The sequence below is a fragment of the Gambusia affinis genome, linkage group LG13, assembly GCF_019740435.1.
Source record: "Gambusia affinis linkage group LG13, SWU_Gaff_1.0, whole genome shotgun sequence".
In the NCBI taxonomy this organism is placed as follows: Eukaryota; Metazoa; Chordata; class Actinopteri; order Cyprinodontiformes; family Poeciliidae; genus Gambusia; species Gambusia affinis.
In genome coordinates, this window is record NC_057880.1 from 8,576,444 (window position 1) to 8,594,080 (window position 17,637).

At 41.3% G+C, this 17,637-nt stretch overlaps 1 protein-coding gene across 4 annotated transcripts in view; it reads left to right on the plus strand.

Annotated features, from left to right (window-relative positions):
- Positions 1–17,376, plus strand: part of LOC122842089 (equilibrative nucleoside transporter 1-like) — a 34,925-nt gene extending 17,549 nt beyond the window's left edge. For 3 of the 4 annotated variants that reach the window (XM_044135627.1, XM_044135626.1, XM_044135630.1), the window contains exons 2-13: positions 6,522–6,605; positions 6,763–6,844; positions 8,045–8,199; positions 8,658–8,797; positions 10,001–10,135; positions 10,791–10,888; positions 10,971–11,052; positions 11,794–11,879; positions 12,142–12,250; positions 13,314–13,399; positions 15,576–15,775; positions 16,686–17,376. In XM_044135627.1, the coding sequence (XP_043991562.1) occupies positions 6,577–6,605; positions 6,763–6,844; positions 8,045–8,199; positions 8,658–8,797; positions 10,001–10,135; positions 10,791–10,888; positions 10,971–11,052; positions 11,794–11,879; positions 12,142–12,250; positions 13,314–13,399; positions 15,576–15,775; positions 16,686–16,797 (1,314 nt within the window). In that variant the 5' untranslated portion in view covers positions 6,522–6,576 and the 3' untranslated portion in view covers positions 16,798–17,376. Of the gene's footprint in view, positions 1–5,448; positions 5,545–6,521; positions 6,606–6,762; positions 6,845–8,044; positions 8,200–8,657; positions 8,798–10,000; positions 10,136–10,790; positions 10,889–10,970; positions 11,053–11,793; positions 11,880–12,141; positions 12,251–13,313; positions 13,400–15,575; positions 15,776–16,685 lie in introns of those variants that run through there. The other variant, XM_044135628.1, reaches the window with a different exon arrangement.
- The last annotated feature ends 261 nt before the right edge of the window (positions 17,377–17,637 follow it).

The following is a 17,637-nucleotide window of genomic DNA, read 5'->3' on the forward strand; positions in this document are numbered from 1 at the left end:
TATTGCGACAGACGATAGTATTGTTTGAAGACCTTTTTACATCAACAGAAAGACAAAAAGGCCGGAAGAGGCGATATTTTTAATTTATCATACGATTAATCGATTTATCGTTTATCGTGACAGGCCTACACACGCGTCCATAACTTTTATTTGCTTCTTCAGAAAACTGAACACAAAGTGCATCAAAAGAGATGCCGATGTGTGATGCACTTCATGAACAACACATTCGCTTCCGGCTGATGTTCGGTTAGAGCCAAACCACAGAAAACAGATTAATTTTAATCTCTGTCCAGTTGGTTGGCGTACATCTGCTAGAGCTTTGTCAGTAAACTTGCAATGCCGTGTTAGAAAACGTACATCGTCTTGACTCTTTTCTTCCTTTCCTTCTAGTGAATTAATGAAACTTTATTGCTGTCACAATGGTTTCCAATGTTTTTCAGGTTTTTTTCTTACAGTTTAAACAGAAGCGATGCCACTTGTAGCCTAAAACACAGTTGATTCAGCGTTTGATCGCGCTTCATTTCAACGTCACACTCCCATGGTTCTCTCCCAAGACTGATTCATTCTTTATGGCCCAATGAAAGCGACACTCAGCACGAACATTGTCTGCCATCTCAAAAAGGATTTAAATATTAATAAGTTAATTGTTGCATATCCACAACAAATAAAAAATATCAGACTGGTGGTTTCCAGTTGGATGATGCTTGTTTTGAAGCTGCAGAAATGACAAAACTTGAGCCATTTTGCTGCTTTTTTTCCCCTCATTATTGCTCAAAACGAGAACCAAAGCAGATGAACATTTGCGGTTTCTCAAGCTCGTCTCAACTCTGTAATGTTGGGTAACTTTTAACCGCGCTTTGCCCAGGGTTCAAGCTTGAGTAGAGACCCGCAGCATCATGAGTCCCTCCAAGCGTACCTGACTGTCGGCATTTATCTGTTTTCCTGATAGCTCAATCCTAATCTCATCTGCTCAGAACACATTTCCAGTTTCGGTCTGTTTACTGTTTAGCAAGCCGTAGGATCTCTAAATCCGCCAGCTGAACTGTAGATACTTGGAGAACTGGTATTCTCAAGATGAAAGTGCTGATATGTTTCAGTAACTCATCAGACTTGCTAGTAAGCATGCAAGTATGAAATCTCAACCGTCTGTGGATAGAGCGTGCAAAGTGTGTGCAGCTCACAGTGCGCCTCAGTATTCGGGAGCCTTTACTGCAATCAAAATGTTCTCTTGTTTTTCCTGTTAGTTAAGAGAAATAAGCTTTTGTGGCACTTGATATCCACATTTTAAAGCTTAGTTTGATATTAGGAGAAAGTTATTAGAAGATACAAGGAGATGGTCTAATATGTATTTTTAAGTCTTCCTGCTTCGAGAGGTTATTATTTATATTTAATAGAAGTGAAGGAAATGTCGTGTTGTGTGTCGGAGAGGAGCTGCTTCCAGAGAGACATTTGTGCCTCAATCAATTTTGAAAGCCAGTGAGTTTACTGGGGCTAATAACTGTTTTGAAGTCTTTTCCACTCAGCAGTTACATCCACCCAGAAGAATGTGGTTATCAATGTGACCTGGTTGCACTTTTTCGCTGGTCAGACGGTAATAATTAGGGATATTTCCAACCCCTCAACAGGATCCACACGGCTGGTTCTGATTCTTTTCACCAGTGGGTTTCGTTGTCCTTCTGTAAAGCTCTTCATGCATCGTTATCAGGAGGGTCTATGGTTTACTTTAATCCTGTTTCAGTGAGTAATGTGTGAAGACCATTTTATAGATAAACTGAATTAATCCTGTTTTAAAGGGCAGCTGGATGTGTACAAATATCACGTGTGTTTGTTGTTCTTTTGAGGCTGTAATTGATGTTTTATGACCTGATAAGGAGAACAATGCTTTCTTTTCTTTATTGTCCTGATATGAAACCTTTGATTTGGTTGCAGATAGCTGAACTCTTAAGAAACAGAATAAGCACGAAGCAGTTTGTTGCTCTTTTCTGATTGGTCGTCTGAGGACCAATCAGGAAAGCTCAACGTTTTGTCCAAGGTATTGTTGTAGTATTTATTCTCATACTTATTTGGACTCTGCTGGGATTATACAGATTAAACATTCTTTAAACCTATTTCTAAGACTGTTCTTGTCATAAAGTTTTGTTGTGTTACTGACTACTGAGATTCATTTCCTCCTATTACGTCTGAGAAAACCATTCAGGTTTAAATCTGTCCTGATGAAATGGCATAGCTACGCGCATGTGTGTGAGAGTGTGTTTCTGCACGTCTGTGTGTGTGTGTTTAGGACATGACCTCCAGAAGGATGTTCTATTACCCTGATCATATGACTAGCATCAAACTATTCCTCAGTCTGGTAATAAAGGTGACTCTGTTAGAGATGGCATACAGTGAGGAACATGAACTTTCGTCCTTTTAAACTCCTTCAACATCTACGGCTCCTAGACTTCAGCGTTGGGTTTTCCTCTAATTGCATTTTTTTTATATCACCGTGATCTGACTGAATATTAAAATTGTAAACAAGAACAGAGCTTCAGTTTTGACCTGGTGCATTTCTGTGCCAGTTCTGAATGTCACAGAGAGGACAACCAGTAAATGTGGAAAGTGCACCACTGCACAGACTGCAAAGTGCTGCGTTTCTGCTGGGCACCGCTCCAGAACTGGGCAACCTTTGCCAATTGGCTCATGAGCGTGGTGCACTGTGAGAGAGACATAGTCTGCAGGAGCATGGCCTTAGCGGTATGTTTTAAACTGGGCTCTGTTGTCGTTGTTGTTGTCTATGATGCTGCTGGCTATGATAAGGTTTGGCTGGCTGAGCGGAGCAGAGAGATTAGACGCTTGTGGTGACAACCAGAGTGAGCGATGCAGGTTTTATTTCATAAACATAAAGAAGCTTTTCCTTGACAGACTTTTCTAGACTGAAGTCTCCAGAGCCCTAAGTCAAATTCTGGACCATTATTGGAGTAACACAAAATATTACATGATACATTTTTACGTGATTTCTTCAGTCCAGGAACAGTTTAGACGAGAGCGCAGAGCGTGGGTTGGTGCAGAGTTTATGCACATTTGATACAACGATTTGAGTCATTGAGGGATGTATGGAGGAGCATCTGAACCGAAGGATTGACGGATCGATGGATGATGCATGGACGGTCAGACTGTTGGATTAGTGATGGATGGATGGTTTTTGAGATTCTTTATTTTAATGTACTTTACATCACGTTTATTATGTTAACAGTATACCAAGAACAAACTCTTGAGAATACAATTTGTTCTTTATAGCCTTTTTTTTTCTTTATTTGGAAAATGTTTGAATCAGATTTCACATTTTCCCAGTTGTTTCAGACTGTGTAGGATTTTTCCAAACCACAAAGTTTGGGTCAAAGCAACCACACCTATACCAGAGCTAGGTGGAGCCGAACTTAATTGAGTTTGTTTTCACACAAATTACTGCATTTTATGAAGATTTTAAAGGAGAAACATGAAACAAAATTGCTCTCCCACCATGTCAGAAATAGAAGTGTGTGTGTTTCGAAGCTGACTGAACAGCCGTTACTGTTGGGTAGAAATGTAATTATTGGTAAATTTGACAATGGATATGTAAATTTGACATCTCTTCTTGGTTCTGTTCAGTTACCAGTAGACATGACAGAAGCAGGTCTGTAATTAACCGTTACATAATGTCAGCCATAGCTTCTCTTCCAATTCTGCTGAAAGATGTTTTCTGCTTCTTTGTAAAAGAATCTCCTACGGGTGTTTAGGATTTAAAACTGAGCCTACACACAAACACAATGACTCTTTCGGTTGTTTTAAGACATTTTGGAGACGGATGTTAAGATGACTAACATCATGGGACGAACCCAAGATAGCTCCTGGGTTCTCCAGAAATGTCTTTTTTGCAGAAGTAAAGCTGTTTTCCCATCCCACATTCTGTGTCTGCCTTTCCCAGACAGTGGTTCCTCAGTCCTGTTGCTGCGATGCCTGATTCCTAATGGGTTAATCGTGCGTTAGCTGCCTTCATATGTAGGACTCTGTGTGTGTAGTCAGGACCAGTCAGATGCACCATGTGATTTGTTACACCAGTAAACTACATGAGCATTTGACATTAATGAGGTTTGAGTTTGCTTATGTATCTATATTCATGAATCTTGCAGTGTTTGTGTTTTTAGTTGAAGACTGATGCATTTTTAAAAAAATTTTTTTTTTGTACCATCACTCCGGTTCAGTTTTTGTCCCCCTTGATGTTCCGCACACAAAAATGCTCAAAGGATTGTGAATTACAACAATAATACAATGTTTGTCTCTGGTACAGTCCATAACTGTGATTTGACCTGAAGAACAGGAACTTCTTTGTGTTAGTAGGTGACTTCTCATTGGAGCTGAGAAGAATCACATGCGGCGTTCCCCAGGGCTCCATCTTGGAGCCCCTCTTTATATTTACAATCTCCTTCTAGCTCAGATTATAATAAGTAATAAAATTAGCTGTTATAGCTCTGCAGGTGATACTCAGCTCTACATTATGTCGCCAGGTGACTCTGAACCCATTCAAGCATCGAACAGATGCTTAGAACAAGTCAATGTGTGGATGAGCCACAAAGTTCTTCAGATCAATAAAACAAAATGGTTTTCGAACCTGAGGAAGAATAATCAAGACCCAAAATCTGGGTGTGGTGATGGACTCAGACCAGAACCTTCTAAGTCACATAAAGACAGTCACAAAGTCGGCCTTCTATTATCTGAAGAACATTTCTAGGAATAGAAATGTTCTTCAGATAACATTTGAAGAACCGCAATAACTCTAGATCCCGCTTATGTCTCAGCGGGATCTAGAGAAACTCATCCATGCGTTTGTCTTTAGTCACATCGATTACTCCAACTGTGTCTTCACAAGTCTGACTGACAAATCAGTCATCCAGCCGCAGCTGATCCAGAACGATGCTGCTGGCAAATGTTCTGGTTCTGGTCTTCTCTGCATTCCCAGAGCCAAACATTGAGCAACAGCATTCAGTTCACTCTGCTAGAAACATATTTATAAACCAAATTTAGCTTCATGTAGTTCTTCGCAATTGCAAAATTGTAGATGACTGTGTGGAAGTGAGGTTAAAACAATCATGCGCCCCCGCCACGTTGAGTGCTGTTTTAGCTGGGATGGTGCAAACAGGATAAAAACAGTAAAAAGCAAGCAGGGTGGGGTGCTTCATGAGGAGTTTGTGGTCATATCGCTGAGGAAGAAACAGACAGAAATCACATGCAGGACCAGACATCCGCTCCATAAGTGCTCAGGAGTTTACGGCGACATGCCAGGGATGGGTTCATGCCCGTGAGTGGAATGTGAATGTAAAGCTGCACAACAAGGGTTGGGTTGAGGACCACAGGGTCCGAGAGGCTGGAGGAGGAGATGCAGAGTGGGCCAGGTCTAGAGTTTAGTTGGGTGTTAACCTAGAGAGCCTCTCTACGGTATAAATGAGGCGAGCGGGGCTTGTTCCGCCGTTGTGTTAGTTGATGAGAGGAAGCTGAGGGATCCAGTCTGTGGTTAAAGGCTGCTGGACAGTAAGTCTCTTTTGTTTCAGGGTACTTTGTCATGTTTTGTTATTCAGAGAGTGTAGAGAAATGTGTTGAGTTATTGCGGCATCCTGAAGTGTGACTTTTACAATCGTTCCCTAACTTTATCCACAAGCGGTAAGGTTTCTGTGAACTGTCGACTGTGTTTGGCCACCTTCTGCTGTCGCGGCTGCATTTTTCACCCTGTAATGACTGAAATGTTTCCAGTTAGGAAGTAGAGTTGTTGCCACATCTGTTTCTTAAGATTCGTGATGCTCTGCCAACTCAGCTGGCCAGAAGCCACAGCAATTTCTGCTGAAAAGTTAATCTGCCGGTTCCGTCTAAAAACAAGACTCCACGATCGTTTGTTAGGCTGAGATCAGCACTTCTTCTTTCTCCTGATGTCTACTTGAGCAGCCTGTGCCAGCTTGCTGCCAAGTTTTAGTTCTTGCTTTGATAAATAATGTCGCTGCCTGGAAAATAATAATTTGTGAATTAATTTACTTACAGCAGAGGCTTGGGAGGCAGTATGTAAATATAATTAGTTACCAGTTGGTAACTAAGCACTGCCACCAAAACACAAAATCTAAACAAATGGAGATATTACAAACATGCAAAGATCAGAATTTTGTTACTTATTCAAGGTTTCCCCCAGAAAACTCGCTAAAAATCCAGCGGATCGTCATGTTTTTGAGTTAAAACGTTGACAGGAAGTTTGAAAGATCACTCAATAGTTATGTGTTATTGTTATATAGTCTTAAGAAATGCAAACATTTAAAAACACTTAAATGAATAAGCAATGCTTAGCCTGGTGGGGGCACAAGTGAAGCCTGGTGGCCCGCCAGGCTTATAAAACACTGAGGGAAACCCTGTTATTGTAACAGGGTCAGATTTTTTCCCTTCCACATTTTAGAACATCTATTTACACGAAGAAGGAATAGATTCTGCTGATTGTGAAAAATCTCTATTTTTTCTGTCCATTTCAGACCCGGTGCCCCCCAAATCAAAGACTGAACACAAACCAGACGCAGATTGAAAACCATGACGGCCATCAACGCACCTCAGGACAGGTGAGACGCGTTACTGCAAACCAGAGGTAACATCTCTGTGTTGAACAAAACGCTCCTGTCTTCAGCATGACATCAGTTTGACATCAGTCTGGATGAAATCAGTTTGTTGGTCTAAAGATGAATGTCTTCACTGATGAACTCTTGTGTGGATTTCCAGATACCACGCAGTATGGATTATTTTCTTCATCCTGGGCTTGGGAACACTTCTACCGTGGAATTTCTTCATGACAGCAACAGTGGTAAGATGTTTCTTCATCTTACCAAAGAGCCTATTGTAATAATAAAAGTTTTACTCCACAACCTAAACTACCTTTATTAATCAGCGCATCTGAAATAATCCAGCTAGGTGGATTTATCTTGATACCTTAAACATGTAAATTATTTTTATGAGCAATAAGAAATGCTGACTTTGCTAAAAATAAGACTAATTTAAGAAAATGGAATTTTATATTGAAATACTTTCTCCTTATGGCAGCCTGATTGTCTCACATAATATTTCTTTTCAGTACTTCCACATTTCTCCATGTTCAGTTCACATACATGAATGTGATTTAATGCAGTTATGTGCAAGAGACCAACAGGAAGCAGTGCATCATTCAGTTGTTCTCTCTGTAAATCTTGTGAGAAAAACACAAGACCAGTTGATAGTTTTCTCCAAGTTAAGTATTGAACACAAGGATCGCATTTTAATTTTTTCCCCATTTCTAAACTCTACATCTGGCGGAAAAATACCACTGGGCATCACCCCGAACAAACCACCCCCAATTGAGCATTCATTTATACTGGTAATTGATTATTGGTGTTGCACAACGTTGCTCTGCTACAGGAGAAATAAATTGATGGAGGCGTTTTTGGACCGATTGTAAAGTTATTCAGGATCAATAATGACAAAGGAAGCTGATAAAAGAAAGGAAAAACTGCCTTCGCTGACACAAACTGCGTTCATAATTTTATAATTTTAATTTTCGTGGATGAAATGGATTTTAGTGAAACATGGTGGAAGAAGCATCATGCTGTGGGAATCATTTTCTTCGGCTGCGATACACGGGCTGGTCAGAGTTAATGGGGAAATGGTTTATCTTGCAGCATCTTTGATTTAAGAGATTGAAGAGTTTGAAAACTGAAGTTTACAGATTCTCTCCACTTAATCTGACTGAGTTTTTAGCTGCTCTAGCAAAGAAGAACGGCTGAAAAAGTCAGTCTAGATGTGCAAAGCAGGTAGAGACAAACTCCAAAACAACATTTTAGTGGTTTGCGTTGAGGAAGTTTCGGGGATGTAAGTAGTTTTGCTAGACGCATCAGTGAGATTTATGTAGTTTTGTGAATGAAAAGCGTCCCTGTCATTTCCCTCCACACGGCACCAACCTGTGACTCCGTTCGGCTCTGTGGCAGTGAAGAACTAAACTAAAGCCTCTGCACTCCTCTCTGCTCTCCTTCAGTACTTCACAAGCCGACTGAAAGATCCAATAACAGAACACAACAACGCGACTTCAGAACGCAACATGCTGGAGTCAAAGTTCAACAACGTCATGACGCTGTGCGCCATGGTGCCTCTGCTCATTTTCACCTGCCTCAACTCCTTCATACACCAAAGGTAACGCTCGTCTTCTTCACCACACGAGGTCAAACAAATATCTGTGACAACTGTTTTAGATCTACAGGATGTTTGTTTTTTACTTTTTAAAGTGGCTGCTCCTTTGCTATATTTACCGAAGGAGAGATGAGCATCGGTTTCATCCTCTCAGAAGGGATGTGTGTCATGTTTGCTTTAATTCAACTTCAGTGAATGTTTTCCTTGAACAAACACAGGCAGGAACCCTTTTTATGTTTCCCACTTCCCTCTTCTCGTCTTGGATTTTCTATTGTCTTTTTTTCTTTTTTTTTTACACCTGCTTTATTTTGGTTTCCTTCCGCTTACCGCCACAGAAGAAAAGCCAGGACACTGTGACTTTCTACATTTATTCTAAAACTTATTTTGTTAGAACCATGGTCAGAAAACAGGTGAATGATTTTCTCTCACTTTCTGTATCGCCCTGTTTTGTTTTGTTTCAGAATCCCTCAGAAGCTGCGCATCTCAGGCAGCTTGGCTGTCATCTTCCTAGTCTTCATGGTGACGGCTATCATGGTCAAAGTGGACATAGAGCCTGTTCCCTTCTTCACCCTCACTATGATTAAGATTGTCTGCATCAACTGTGAGTGCTTTTGCTGCATCTGAAGTTTTCCTGTCAGCCTACTGTCATATAAGGGACACTAGAGCCCACTAAAAGACCCCCTGGAGGAAAACAAAAGAAAAAAAGACTGAGTTTAACTTTTAGCACAATCCTCGTCTGAATAGTGCATGAACACCGGGATCGATAGTGTGGCTCTACAGCCTTCCTCCATCTTTGTTGCTCATAATCTTGTATTTATCTGATTTGATTTATTTATGCCACTAAAATGAAAGGCAAAGACTAAAATAAATACCTAACTACTGGAGCTCAATAATCAGGTTATAGGTAAAGACAAACAGGAAGGTCGGGTGTTTTGAGTTTTAGCTCACAGACACATTTTCATGTCTAGATTACTTAACTATCATTGCTTAAAACGTTTTGGAACTTACATTTAGTTTTAAGACAAAAATATATAAATGGGATTTGAGAAGGTTGAGAACTCAACTTTGACCTCATGATCCAATATGGCTTCCGTTAAATGCAGTAAAAGCTGCTGTAATGAACAGATTATTTTCAGTGCTGCCTATTTGTATCTCATTAGCACAGTGTTTATGGATATTAATGTACAAAATATGTTTTTTTAATATGTTCCTTTAGGTTTCCAATGGATAATATGCACAACATTAGCAGACACTGTTAAACTGAGGGCAGCATGACTTCCAGCCAGTGGAGCACAGCATTAAACCGTGGCCTAGTCAAAGCACAACACAACCTTGTATAAATGGTGAAGCTCCTCTGTCGGACTGAATGAGACTTGTCTTCTTCCATGTCCGTTTCACGTTAGGAATTTTATAGCGATGGGAAAACCTCCAAGCCTTAACCCTCCCATAGCTTCACGCTGAGATTCTCAACACAGTCTCTCTTCTCGCTGTGTTTGTTTATTTGTAACAAGTCACAGCACAGCGGGGATAAGCTCACCCTCTTCCTCCTCCCCATTGGGTCAGCTCTGACTTGCATGTTCTCATGCACGAGGAGCCCGATGTGTTTTCATTTTTTCTTTAAAGGAGAACATGGCGACCCCTAGAGCTTTGATGTTCAGCTCATAATTTCTGCCTGCAGCTCAGACATTAGCTGTAGCTGAGGAAGTCATTTCTTCCTCAGCTACTAATGGGTCAGTCTCTCTCCCTCTGGTCTTTGTATGTGTTCCTCTGTGTTTCAAGCTGTTTGATGTTCGTGTCTCACCAGCGTTCGGCGCCGTTCTGCAGGGCAGTCTGTTTGGACTCGCAGGGATTCTGCCCGCCTCCTACACCACTCCCATCATGAGCGGACAGGGTCTGGCTGGCACCTTCGCTGCCTTCTCCATGATCTGCGCCCTGGCCAGTACGTATCTGCAAAGCTCTGGTCCAGTCAAAGGACAGCTGCTCACACTAGCGGTGGTTCTGGTTTACGCAAGGCGCATTTCCACTGGCACTTCACGCGCTAACCGGTTGATGTGCGGTTCGGTTCTGCACCGGGGAGTGAGCTTTTCCATCGCGCGCTCTGTTCCCCGTATTGTTGGCGGGACGCGAGCAGCAGCATCAGCAGATGAATCAACTCTCTGCTGATGTTTTCCTGAGGTTCTGGTTCTGATGGACTCAAATAAGTCCAGATATTTAACTTTGTCTTATATGAATTCATTGCTGATGAACATAATGATTAAAAATTGTTGGGACTTTTTTCGGTCAGTTTAGTTGCCACTCACCTTCACGTTTTACTTCTCTAAAGGGTTTTACACTGACTGAGCCCATCCCACCGCCTCATATAAAGTGCCCTGATTTCTCCATTATCACTGGTATTAACCAGCTTCACCAAGAGCAAAATATTGTTTATTTAAAAATTTGAATCATCCACGTGACATTTTTCTAATTTGGACACATTTCCACATTGAAGCATGGATTTGACACTAATTACACCACTGGATATTCAGTTTTTTCTGAACATAGACGTTAAAAAGTCATTATAATTTAGTGATTTTGTATGTTGCTTCTGACTTCAGGCGGATCAGAACTGCAGGACAGTGCTTTTGGCTACTTCGTCACGGCCTGTGTCGTTATTCTTCTGGCCATTATGTCCTACTTCATGCTGCCCAAGATGGTAAAACTCACCAACTCTGACGCTAACGCTGCTTTTCTCGTCCTCTTCGTTAACTTGGCGGTGGTTGTGTTTTCATCACCAGGAGTTCTTCCAGTATTACATGGAGAGTAACAGATCAGCACCGTCTGCTGACGAGGAGAACAAGATGGACTTACTGAAGAAAGGTACAGGAAACATTATCACGTCTGCTCTATTTAAAACGAGAATGTTAAGCTGAGTTTCTCAGCAGAAATATGCTGCAATATCTGCGAACAAAAAAAAATTTCTTCAACCTATTAGCCTCTAGAGGATTTCAGCTTTCCGTCTGAGAAATGCCAGGAAGTCTGTATGCGGTTTTAACTTTTACGTCATGAGAAACATCCAAGTATTTTTGCGATGTTCAGCAGTTGTTGTTTGTTTATTTTTACTGAATGCAGAGTTTTCGGTTCTTTCTGCGATCTGGAGTTAAATTTAAAATCCTGCTGCTCATCTGGCTTTCAACTACAAAAAAAAAACATCATTTCCATCCAAATCGCTGCAAACCAGGTGCCTGTTTTCCTCCTAAAGGCAAAACAAACAGGTGTATTTTCTACCAGACTTCACAAAAAAATGTGCTCCACTCTGCTTTGGGCGAATATTGTCTTTTCAGACTCTGATTGTTGCTCGACTGGAAGCAACTGGAAACTTCTGAAATCACATTTGATCCGGCAGAGATCAGAAAGAGAGACGCTTCTCCAACTTCCTGTTTGGAGACAGTAAATGCATGTGACTTGTCCGGGCAGAAACCGTCTGCAGTGGGAAAATGTAATCGTATTTTGTTTGTGACTGACTTTGTGTGTGTTGGGTTGGTGATGTTTGGGTTGGCTACGGCAGCGATGTCCTCAAACTAAAGCCTTATCTTGGTTTGTTTATTTTTTGCTGCTCAGACAATCTGGACGAGAAGCGACCGGGGACGGACCTGATGGAGGAGGAAACCGGCGGCGGCACGTCTGTGTTCAACATCTTCAAACAGGTCTGCTCACATCTTACTAGTTATGACTTAAGGTGAAAAACCTGCAGAAATATTGATAATTTAAGCTTAAAGTGTCTCTTTTAACCTCTTAGCTTCCAGTAAATGTAGTAAAACATGTGATCAGACATTCCGGTGTTTTTAGATTCGCATGTTTCCATATGTTGCGTCGTCGCTGCCCTCAGCAGAGAGGCGACCAGATGTACGACAAGCGACAGAGATGAAGCGTAATATTGATAATATCGTCCTTCTGCTCTCTGATCAGATCTGGGTGACGGCTCTGTCTGTGTGCTTCATCTTCACCGTCACCATAGGAACGTTCCCGTCGGTGACCGTAGACGTCGAGTCAACGGTGGCGAACGGCAACGCCTGGGGTGAGTCTGGGAAGGGAGATTGCAACCAATAACGCAATAAAATAAAAGTTCCTGCAATATTTCAGGATTTTGGGAGAAATAATTTCTCCTTCAAATTGAAATGATTTTTCAATTTTATCCTAATTTATTGAGATGGTCCTTCAAGTAACATCAGTGATGTTTTGTCTAAAATTGACTTTAAGTTTGGAAGTTATTGTGAGTAAATTTGTGAAAAATAAAGTGGATCATTTCTGAGTAATTTTAGTCAAACTTAAAGGTTGAAAACTTTGGTTTTTAGCACGAAATCGTGCTGCTGCTGCTGCTCGAAAACTGAAATGAATTTAATGGATGGCACTAAACGAGGAGAAAGCTGTGTTTTCACATCACCTTCACCTCGGCCTCCATTTATACACACAGGTTTGATTTCCAGTGCTAGTATAAGTAGGGCTGCGTGAAATGCCGTAATAATTTAAGCTTGAAATCTCGTGGGTTTCCTGTTTTCAATTTTAATCAAGAAGAACGTCTTAAAATAACAAGTAAAAAGGCGTTTTAATGGGAAAATAGCTTCTGTAGTGTTATCTAAATCTGCTTGCGGAGCTCGTTTCAAAGTCCTGCTGCTGATAATATTTTGATAGTGACATGCTGAAAGATTAAGTATGTCCTTATCTCTAAAACTGATACCAGTGTATAATTTCACAAGACGCTGAACACGCCTCGTTTTATTTCATTTAGCGTGTCGGAGTTCTCATGATGGTGCGACTTTGCACTGGCAATATTGAAACGCTGTCCTGGTATTTTCTCAACTTTATTGTCATTCACCTTTATTTTCTTGTTATTACAGCTGCATTCTTGTAATATTACAACTTTGTTATTGGAATTAAAAAAATAAGCCCTTAATAAAAGACAAATAAAAGATGGCTGCCGTGGGCGTGCTGACATCACTCTGAATGTTTTTCAGCAGACAGGTGACCACAGGCACACCTCTAAAAAAATGAAAGCCAAAAATCGATAAAGTCGATTTATCGCCTGCCCTTTCAAGTCATGTCTCCGTTTTGAAAGCCTCTTTGCTCTGATCTCTCTCCAGAAACGTACTTCATCCCCGTGTCGTGTTTCCTCCTCTTCAACATGATGGACTGGGCCGGCAGGAGCCTGACGGCCGTCTGCATGTGGGTCAGTAGCAGCGCCGATACGCTGATTTGACCGCAACACACCAACAAGCCCACCTGTACGTCTGCCTCTTTAAACCGTCCATGGATCTGCAGGAACAGCAGAGAGGTTTCTCTCGCTGCGTCAGATGTTTAAATCCATGCCTCGTGAGGAACGCTGGAAAAACAAAAGTCGCTTCCTGTTGAAAGTCCAGAAGGCGAGGTTATTTGCTGAGATCAGAGGTTTGCTTTGGAGAGCAGTCTTTGTCTTTTCTTTCTGAATGAAGGAAGTCTCTATAAAGGTCAGAAGAAAAAAGACGATGGGGGATCCTAACAGAATAATGGCGGAGGAGTCACAGACACTGAACTCAGTGACTCTTAGTCATTCAGACATTTATAGACCATTTCTCAGCAGCAATAAAATAAAAAAAACATTTATAGTGCAGAAACTTTAATTTGAAATTTTTATGGTAAATGGATGAATTTATACATCCATTTTCTAGCACTGATGACTGCAGCCTGATTCATCCAATCAGATTGCAACTCATCTTACTCTTACCCACTGATCCTTTGTCTACATTACTGGGCAGATGTTCTGTAAACTAATTTAAAAACACACAAAAATATATATTTAACAGGTTAATATCTGATGTATAAAACAATAAGTCAACTTATTATTTGCATTTGTAGGACAAACACTTGCAAACTCTGCAAATTTTATCTGCACACTGTGTCAATAAGAGAGCCGTCAGCTGACATGACGGAAAAAAAATGATGTGACGTCTTCAGTCAAAACCAAACAAAGTGGGAAGTTTGCAAAAGGAAAACGTCGCGTCTCGAGACCTTTTCCCTTTATTTAGCGGCGCGTTATGTTTGATGATGAAAGTCATTTTCCTGGACGTTTCCCCTCATTTCCTAACCGGCTCTTAAATCTCTCCAGATCTACACAGGTCGGTTCGGCTGAATGGCGTTCAGTCCAGATCTTAATGCGGCTGGGGAAACAAAAGCAGGAGGGAGCGACGCTTGATCTGAAAACGACATATTTTATTTTATAGGCGTGCTTTTGCAAAGCTAGATAGAGAAAGTATTGTCACGTTTTCTCTGATTTGTGTTTTGTTCTCTTTTTTTGCTGCAAAGCAAAATCTTTGACGAATTCAACCAGAAATGTTGGCTTCTGTCCCAAGACAACAAGGAGGTTACTATTCCGAACGTTAAAAAACAAACAAACAAAAAAAAACATAGAAGTTTTAATTTCCTGTGAACGAGCCGAGCGGATGTAAAGGAATCAAGAACAGACGGAGTTCAGTCGCGGCACAAACTCGCCGCAGAGGAATGCGGCTCGGTGACGGTCAGCTGCTGCAGGAGCATGTGAGCTCGTTTATCGTCGTCGGATGGAGACGGTCGGGTCTGATTGGATTTTCCTGGTCCTGCAGTTGACCGCTCTGTGAGATCTCTTCGTCCCGTGATGAACACGAAGACGATGGCGTCAGGGAATGATGGCGGCAGATAATGTCTCCGACGGGGATGCGGATGAGGTTATCCTGTCTTTCGCTGGTAAAATTAGTGAAACTGTTCATCTCACATCAGGATGAGGCTTTGAAAAAGTCATTCAAAGACCCAAAATAACCTGAAGAAAAACTTCACTTAAGGGTAAAAATCTGAAAACTTCCTCTACATTTGTATAAAATGTCAGAGTTAATCATTTAAGCTCTGATTTCGAGCATTTATTGAATTCTCTTTCTCATTTATCACAGCCATTTTTTCATAAGTGTTTTTATGCAGCGTTCCCTCGATAGATAAAAAAATATTTATAAAATGATATTTTTGTTATTTTCTCCACTTTCTGTTCCTAGAGAGCATTGATAAATAACAGTAAATTCCAATTGTATGAGTAGACGCAGTGACTGCTGATATCAATCCCACTTCTTTAAGGAAGCGACGTCCTGAAGATTTGTGGGTTTGTGGGTTATTTATCATGATCACACCGCCATGCAGCCGCAGACACACACTTACCTAAAGAAGAAGCAACATAAAGGCTCTTTTATCACCATTTCTACCATTGCCTACAAAATATCACGTGATATCCTACGCCCAAGTGTAGCTAGTTGCTCTTACTTTGTCTATCCCTCAGTAACTACTCAATACTCGGTATATTTGAAGTCCTGACCCGTCCCATGTTGTCCGTCTCTGTGTGTGTCCAGCCGGGTAAGGACAGCATCTGGCTTCCTGTCCTGTGTGGCGTCAGAGTCGTCTTCATCCCGCTCTTCATGCTGTGCAACGTCCATCCTCGGAAAAACCTCCCCGTGGCGTTCGCTCACGACGCCTGGTACATCTTCTTCATGATCCTCTTCTCCTTCTCCAACGGATACCTGGCCAGCCTCTGCATGTGCTTCGGACCCAAGTAAGGCTTTCGGAGCCGCTCTGACCTCCGGTGGTGTTTGTCAGCCATTATCAGAGGGAAAGCCGTCAAAGGTTGATTGGTTTAATGTTGGAATGTTTGAACCTTCTTGAGCTGAAGTCTGGACTGAGTCACGTCTACATTTAACGAAATACACAAACTATGATGTGTTTAGATGTTTCCAAGAGCACAAATGCTAATTCTGTTCTTTGCTATGAGCTCAGGCGTTTTAAAATAACTAACACTGTACACTTATATCAATTTTTCTGGGTTGATCTATGACGTAGTTAAGAACATTAGTTCTAAATAAACGTGTGTGTGATTGAAATGTTTGTTACCTTACGGGTGTGTCTTTTGTGGCAGCCATTTTGGGGAGGAGGCCCCTCTTCAAACCAGCTCTTTTATAGAAAGTGCAGTGATAAGAGCTGGAGTTTCATTGGCTGAAGCTTAAAGTTGTTTTATAAACATAAAATGTCTGCCTGATATTTTATTACTGATCAGTAATTGTTAGTGTTTGCATTTCTGCATGTGAAAGTTGACTTTGTTTCCGTTCACACCCTGGAAGGCTGAGCTGATTGGCCGATGTAAATTGAGAAGGCGGGGTTTAACGATGTGGCAGGACAGCTGCCATTTTTTAAATCTGCTGTGTCGAACCGGCTTTGTTTGCTCTTTCCACACCACACATCTCAGCGTAACACACCTACAACGTAAGTAAATAAGTAAATACATAACTGCGGTTGGAGGTCGGTGGATGACATCATGAGAAACAGATCAAATCGAGGTGCAGTATGTCTGTTAACCCTCAGAAACGTAGACATAGACATAGATGTAGAGTTAGGTGTAGATGTAGAGTTAGGCGTAGTTATATCAGGTACTCTCCTAGTAAACTCTTGTGTGATTTGTTTTTCTGCAGGAAGGTACCGCAGCATCAGGCGGAGACAGCAGGCGCCATCATGGCCTTCTTCCTGTCCCTCGGCTTGGCGCTGGGCGCTGCGGTCTCTTTTGGTATCCGGGTCGTGATCTAAAAGCCTGAGTTTGTATTGTACATAAGACCGCCTCACCCTCATCACCTCCACCCGACACGAGCCTGTCTGGGGTGGAGGAGCAGAAACCAGGGAGGACTGAAAACCCTCAGTCCTTCACGTGTTCAGCAGGAACTCATCCTGCCAAAAGCTAAAAAGTGTTAACTTAATGTTTTTATTTTTATTTTTTACTCCAGATTCAGGAAATGTGTTTACTTTAAGCCAAATGTGTTAGATGGTACAGACAAATGTTTAAGCAGCAGTTCTCATGTAAATCATAAGAACTGAAATAATGCAATAATGCTTTTATAAAACTTTACTGTTCTTCTTGATCAGCTTTCAGAGGTGAGAGAAACCTCGTTAGATGCGTTCAGATGACATCTGATCACAGCTGCGTACGCAGCGGTGAGAGATGCGCACCAGTATTTATAACCAGCAGGTACGATTTATAAGCTGTGATCATTAATAGTTATAACAGATGTAAAAGTGCCACTCAGTGCTGCACGGCAGGCTCATGTGAAGAAACCAAATACACAAAGAGAGACGGGAACACAAAGAACTGGATCCCTTCTGACAAACCACCAAAACAGAAACGGTGTAAAGATCAATTTTATCCTGAAGATTGTTTTTCTCTGTCAGCAGTGATCTGGATTCAGTGTTGGTTTTAGATCAGATAACATTTTGACTTGAATGGAATGTATTGTCTGTTCAGATTTTTTACCCCACATTTCATTTTAGTGTTTTGTTTTGTTACACCAAGCATGCGTTTTTGAAAATACGAATGACTGCAACATAACATGCAGAGTAATGTGAAAAGTGATTAAATCAGGAGGAGTGCCATTT